Source organism: Protopterus annectens, chromosome 5.part0, assembly GCF_019279795.1.
Source record: "Protopterus annectens isolate FY-2018-M chromosome 5.part0, PAN1.0, whole genome shotgun sequence".
Classification (NCBI taxonomy): Eukaryota; Metazoa; Chordata; order Ceratodontiformes; family Protopteridae; genus Protopterus; species Protopterus annectens.
Genome location: NC_056735.1, coordinates 1,367,745,917 through 1,367,753,416, shown reverse-complemented (window position 1 = coordinate 1,367,753,416; position 7,500 = coordinate 1,367,745,917). Strand labels below are relative to the sequence as shown.

Here is a 7,500-nt window from a genome sequence, read left to right as displayed (position 1 = left end):
CCCTCAACATACGTTAAAATGTCATTACCCTTCCCTGGGTTATAACCTCTATATATAAACTTAATCTTCAGATCATGGAGTTCCTGTTTAAATGCTTCTTCCTTGGCACTCTAGAGACCCTCATACCTTGTCCTTTTACAACATTATCAAAAATATGTTGAAGGTGCATGTCCCTTCTTTGTAGTAAGTTATTGGCATAACAGTCTTTCCTATACACTGACATGGTGATCTCCCCTTTGTAGTCCTTTCTAACTCTAACATCTAAAAAATGTATCTCATTATATGAGAAATTCAATGTGAATCTCAAAAAATCTTTAGTGCAATTAACATAGCTATAGAACAATTCCAACTCATCCAATGTTCCTTTCCATAGTAAAAATAGATCATCGACAAAAATGTCGATAGAAAACTGTGGAGTCCTTGTGCAGACCATTCAACACTGCTCGTTCTTCCCATATTGCCATAACTATATTGGCGTAGCTATTGGCACATGAAGTACCCATAGCTACGCCATCTTTCTGTAAATAAATCCTATGTTGGTACATAAAAACATTATTCTCTAACACTGTCTCCATCATCAGGCAAAGTAAATCAATAAATTGGTCATCAAACTCACTGTGGGAAGCTAAAAATTGTTGCAAAAGGACACCCCCTTCTCATTAGGTGTACAAGTGAAGAGGGACTGTACGCCCAAAGTAACAAAAACAAGTTCCTTTACGTCTGTCCTAGCACTCTGGAACAAGTATAAATCTTCCAATAATTGTTTATTGTCTCTTAAAATAATGCTGTTTTTAACTAATAAAGGTCTTAAATGCTTCTCTAAAAATATAGAAATAGGGTCCGTGCATCAAGTGCGCCCTGACACAATGGGTCTGAGTGGAGGGTTCTTGTTGTCCTTCTGTATCTTTGGTAGTCCATGTATCGTAGGTATCAGGGGATCTTCAACCTTAAAATATTCATATGTAGAATATTCATTAACTCTGAGCATTAAACATTCATGTAGAACATTGTGTACTCTATTATTTTATACATTAAACCATAATCGTTCATATAGACATTGTCGTCATTCAATATTAAACCCATATTTTGAGAGTAGTGTTCACTATGTATGACCACTGTAGTGCCCCCTTTATCAGCTGGGCTTATCACTGTAGTGTCATCTCTATGGAGACCCGTAAATGCTTCATGTTCCAACTTACTAAAATTTCTAAATTCCCTTGACATATGCTTAGAAGCATGCACAGCATAATTAAAGATTCTATAAAACTCATCAATACATAATTTACAATTATTCATGTCATGGTCATCATCACAGTAAATAATTCTCAACATTACTGTCCTTAAAAAACATTTTAAGTCTATGATAAAATCAGTTACCTCAGCTCTCTGTGCTGGGATAAACAGTAGTCCTTTATTTAAGATGGCTCTCTCTGTTTCACTCACATACCTGCTTGATATATTCCATATTAAACATTCTCTCTGTTTGACCACATTTTCTTGAGTGTATGTACAGGATTCATATTGAATTCTCACTTCCTTTTCACTCTTGTCCTGCTCCTTGACCTCTGCCGTTGTTTTACTGACTATATTGGTATTGGTAGAGGAAAATGAGAAAACCATTTCCTCCATTGTTGACAAATTCAAGTCCTTCCTTGTATTAATATCCTGCTCTTTCTGGAGACTCATATGCCCCAAAGAGGGTGGATTGTGAACTGAGGCTTTCACAGTAATTGTAGAAGGAGCCTTTCTCCTGGCTCCCAATTGAGTAGGCCTGGACTGTCCTCAGTCACGGCTTCTCCATGGCTCTCGTCAGAGCGAACTGTTCCTCCCTCTTTAGGTGTTGCCTCTGTCCCTGCAACCTGATTGGTTGGTCTAGGAGTTCTAGGCCATGTAAAAACATGCCCTTTGAGAAAATCACCCCTATCCCTTTCCAGTTACTTGATTTTGATATGTGTGAGCCTTTTTTTTCAAAATCAGAGACAGCAGTGAGCTAGTAGACAAGATAAGTATCTAGAATAGGCTTTGCATTATTTTTCTGAATGCTATTAAGCTTGTCATTAATTACTGTTCTTATTCATTTGCAAGGAAATCCACAAACATTGTGAGGAACAGATCAAAGTATAAGGTAAATTTGGATACATCCTGCAGAAACAAACTGGGTAAAGCATCTATGCCCCTACATATGCATCCATATGTATAACACCCACACCCACAGCCACAGCACACACATACACACCCACACACACACACACACACACACACACACACACACACACACACACACACACACACACACACACACACACACACACACACACACACACACACACACACACACACACACACACACACACACACACACACACACACACTCAGCTGGCTATAGATGTGACCACCTGTTATAGCCACTGGTATAACTGTGATGGTACACTGCAGAAGTATGATTTGGATCAAGTAAATTAACAAATCCATAACTGCCCCACAGGATCTTCTGAACTCTGTACTTTCAGAGTACAGTATGCCATCCGCATCAACCCTCCACATACCTTTCAACCTCTGAGCTCAAGAATCAAAGAGAAAAAAATAAAAGGCAACAAATGACAAAAATCAGGGAGAGATAACTGCCCTTCTATGTGTAGAAATTTATCAGAATAACAGACTTCACATTGGCATGCTTTTTCTGAATGCCGCTAATCTAAAACTGAAATGTCTGCCATTATTTTCTAACTGCAGTCCTCCTTCAGCCACTGCTGATTTGTCAAAAAAAGTTTACAAGGAATATAATAAAAATGAGACAAAATCAGACTTTTTCTGTGACTGTCACCCTCAAACACACACACACACACACACACACACACACACACACACACACACACACACACACACACACACACACACACACACACACACACACACACACACACACACACACACACACACACACACACACACACACACACATTACAAAAACTTACCTTCCATTCTTGATACGTGGCACCCAAATTGCTTGTGTATGTGTGTATGTGTAGATATATATATATATATATATATATATATATATATATATATATATTAATTACAATGTTGAAATATTTAACTAATTACATAAATAAAGCTTGTTCTTATGCTCATATTTCTGGTGCATTCAATACTGTATTAGTTCCATTTCAGTCAGGCTGCACCTCCTCCCTGCATCATGCAGCAGCCTGGTGAAGCCCTTTTTCAAGAATTTAAAAAATGAACAAGCACAGAAATTTGTCTAGTTCCAATCTCACCACCATGAGTGTTGAGGAAAAAAAATTTAAAAAAAACAAAGAAACTAGTGGTCTTAAAAGTTCGTTGATGAGCTCAGTCACAATCATTTCCAAAAATCACAAAACCCAGATAGTGTTCCAAAGGAACAAGCCTTTATTCTTCACATACAATTGTGTTACTAAAGATCGCATATATGTAACAAATAAAGGCTTGTTGCTTTGGGAGGCTACCTGGGTTTCATGATTTTGGAAATTATTGTGACTGAGCTCATCAATGAACTTTTAAACCACTAGTTTCTTTGTTTTTTCTTTTTTCTTTTTCCTTTTTCAAGAAATATTTCTGTCTTCTACCTCAGTACCTTTCTCATTATTTAAAATGAACATGATTCCTGGCTGTTTTCAAAACAGCCCAGCAATAGAAATAAGATGATCGATTTTTTTTTTCAGTACTCTAAATCATATGAGCTCAAAACTGAGTGCATGTGCATTAACGAGCAAGGTGTTCCGTGATCACTTAAGGATTAAGCAAAACAAAAAATAAATTGTTACGTTAACATTTTAAAAAAGTAAAATTATGTCATTTTTTATTTTTACACTAGGGGCTGCAGCCCAGCAGCCAGCACCATGAGCCATCACTGACGGACAGTGTTCCAATAAATCTTGGCCAAGTCCATTGACTTGATGACTGTTACTGTGTCCTTCTCACTGATTCATACTGAGATTACTTGCTCTGTGGCCACTGGATTTTTATTTTTATGTTATGAATTAGTTAACTGGGCAACCCACTAGACAAAAGTATCCCTTTTCATTGGTCACCTGGGAACACTAACTGGTCAAGTGCTTTGTCCAGAGATACACAGTAGGCAAATGGAGGTGGAAGGAATCAAACCCTATACCCTTGAATTCAGGAAGCAGCTCACTAACAGCTCAATTATGTAGTACAGTTTACTCTGTATTCTGTTGTTCTATGTGCTGTATACATTTTTTGCAGAGTAATAAGATGCAACAGCATGTGAAGTTTATGGACTTCCTGTATAACGTATCTCTGAGGGAGTAATTCAGCTGGTAGTAAGTTTCCCCATTCCCTTTACAGCATGCTTTTCTAATTAATTGTTTTTCCAGGTTTTGGGGAAGTATTCAGGATCCTGCCTTAGGCTCCTTAGAAAAACATTCTGCTTTATAGGGATGAACTGGAAACACAAAACTATCTCCTTTTCAAAATGATTCCTGACATTTGTACACAGTGGATGTCTGACAGTATTTTGGTGAACCATTTTTGTTGTGGTTCCTGTGGTTGATTTACATTGGCAGTGTCTGTGTTCCAATGCAGAAGTCTATTTATGAAGTAAGTATACTGTGAAATTAAGTACCTAAGTAATAAGGAGGTTCATTATACAGTACTATCATAGGCATGTATGAGACATGGTGCCTGTAGCAACTCGAGCTGTTTGTTGTTGCCTAAACTCACTGCCATATAACTTCTTATTTCCCCTTTCTTCGGCTTTGGGGTTATAATTATCAGTGAGGTACTTTTGTGGAACAGCAAGACGTTTGTTGTGCAACTACATTGCCTGTTTGTTGCCAACTGTTAGTAATAGTCAAACATTCTTCCCTATGGTACAGGAACACCAGCACCTGTAGGTGAAGCGTTTATGCTACTCTGCTAAGGGACGATTCCTCTCAGATGGTTTACAGTCTGAAGTAATTGCAAACACTTTGCTTTTAAAAATAAGTATCAACTGGGAAACACCATTCATTTATGATCAAGCAGCCAGACATTACATTTTAACTTTCATGCATTAACACAAGCATTATAATTTCCCTCTAAAGTTACTGTGGCTTCTTGTCTTCAGAGAGAATTACTGCTCTGTGGCATGCTGTTTTGTTCATATGTTAGCAAGCTGTCTCAAGCTGTTGTGTCTGATGCCACCAAAAGTCCAAACCTCTGATGAGATTGATCACATTTTAATGGGGGGACCATGTTTCTTTAATGTAATGTGCACGATTTACAGAGAGAGAGAGAGAGAGCGAATGAGCGAGAGAGAAGAATGGCAGTACAGAAGAAAATAAGTAAGAAAACGAGAGTAAGTGTGCAAAATAATCCGTTCCCCAATGAAAAACTCAGTAAACATTTTTAAGAGCAGACAGTCTGCAGACTTGAACTTTAAAACCTCGCCATAAAATGTTAAACTGCAGGCACTGTTTGCTGCATGAAGCCTTGAAAACTGCTGATCTTACTGATCGTACTACAGGGAATGTGATGCTGTGAGAGAGAGAGTGCAGGAAATGGGATGTTTTATAAGACTTTCAGAGAAGCCTGTTTTTAGAAGTAGGATACCCCCTTCCCATAGTTTTATTGTCTAATCTATCTTGGAAGCAGTTTGGAAGGAGTCCTTGGAGTTCTTCATCCTGTGTCTCTCCTTACTGCACTATCTAAAAGTGTGTGTTGGCTCTATGACTAAGGGGCTAGGGTGTCTCTCTTTACTGCACTACCTAAAAGTGCGTGTTGGCTCTCTGACTAAGGTGCTGTTTTGCTGTGGAATCTGTTAGAAGTCCTGCATATGCTTGAACAAGGTGAGAGCTAGCACGCTGAAATGTTTGCTAAGAAAACATTGTACTTATGCTTGATAGGTTTTAAATGTCAGCAGTGTAGGAGACCACTTCCTCCCTGCAGAAGAAGCGGATTTCATTAATGGTAAAATTAGATATGTTGCTGATAAATGTGGTTGAGCCTTAAAGGGTAGAGTGTCAAATTTCTAAATTATGTTCTGTGTGTCATTCATTTCTTATCCTTCTAGGAACACTGGCATAGCACCTTATGAAACTTGTATTTAAATAGTGCATGTTCAAATGCTTCTTCAGGTATGAAATCACGAGAGGATATCTTCAGTCTTTAAAAGAATGATTAAAACTGTATCCAATAATGGAAGATATTTTTGGTAACTAGTTTCAGGGAAGCAGTGTTAAAAAACAGGTAACATTATTTTTGTAAGATATAAGAACCTGTGACATAATTCTTTTGCAGTAAGGCTGCAACCAAGTACTGAACTTCTGTTCAGTAGGCGTGACATCAGAAAGTTATCTTTCATCCCAAGTTATGTTCCACTGCCCATGTGTACTAAAGAAAAAGAACCATGATGGTAATTTGCATTATAGCTTTCGTAACATGAAAGTGAAAAGTGCATTAGAAACTGTGATTATCAGGCAGCTGAGTAGTGATGATTATTGTTGTAATGAACCACCAGTATTGGTGTAGGACCTTATCTCCAAACACATTTTGGATAGTGTAAAACTAATTTCAGCAAGTTAGAGTGCTGGATCCTATGCTCACTGCCTGTTTTAAGAAAAATACTGCAACTCACACAGTTGAGAGTTTATGTTGTACTAAAATAGCAACACAAACAACTGAAAGTGAGTGTTGAATGAAATGTCTTAGTATTGCACCCAGAGGCTACAAAGTTAGTCTCTGCAGGTCTTAAAACATATAACTGTGATAGTACCGTCATTGCTTAGGAGGACATTATTGTATTTTTAAGTTATGTTTTGTGTTACGAAATGAGTGTGTGAAACTCATACATATATATATATATATATATATATATATATATATATATATATGTATATGTGTGTGTGTGTGTGTGTGTGTGTGTGTATATATATATATATATATATATATGTGTGTGTGTGTGTGTGTGTGTGTATATATATATATATATATATATATATATATATATATATATATATATATGCATATTTAACTGTCAGAAGATTTGTGTAAGTCATATATAATGTGATGATTACTGCCTAGTACTGTCCGAGTTACATGCATAATGTGACCATCACTGTCAAATACTGTCTTGAGTTACATATTTGTGGTTATCATTGCCAAATACTGTTTGAGTTACTTACAGTGATGGTGTTACACTGCATGTCTTATGAAAGCCCCACCACGTAGAGTTTTATTCCACTTTTTCTGTACATTAAAATGCAATTTACTTCATAAACTTGCATAAGTAACCTAGGGTTCAAGAGTTTTGTTAAGTGCCCAGATAAACAGTGACACAGCAATGTTTGAAAATTAGTCTCTGATGAAGAACTACAGTAACCGTGGCTGCACTCTGGCATCCTGATGCTATAAACATTTTGCTTGCAAATTTCTTACCAGTTAGTATGTCTTCTATTGGAGTGAGAAGTCAATCAATTCTGACTAAAATGATTCAGGATTTGTAGTCACACAGTGTGCATG

At 37.2% G+C, this 7,500-nt stretch overlaps 1 protein-coding gene across 11 annotated transcripts in view; it reads left to right on the top strand.

Moving 5' to 3' along the window:
- The window catches only part of SYTL2 (synaptotagmin like 2), a 1,607,062-nt gene that overhangs the window by 1,304,211 nt on the left and 295,351 nt on the right, over window positions 1-7,500 (top strand). Inside the window, exon 1 of one of the 11 annotated variants that reach the window (XM_044071186.1) lies at window positions 5,801-5,828. The exons of the other annotated variants lie outside the window; for them this stretch is intronic. Coding sequence (XP_043927121.1) covers window positions 5,816-5,828 — 13 coding nt within the window. The 5' untranslated portion in view covers window positions 5,801-5,815. Of the gene's footprint in view, window positions 1-5,800; window positions 5,829-7,500 lie in introns of those variants that run through there. 11 annotated transcript variants of the gene reach the window in all.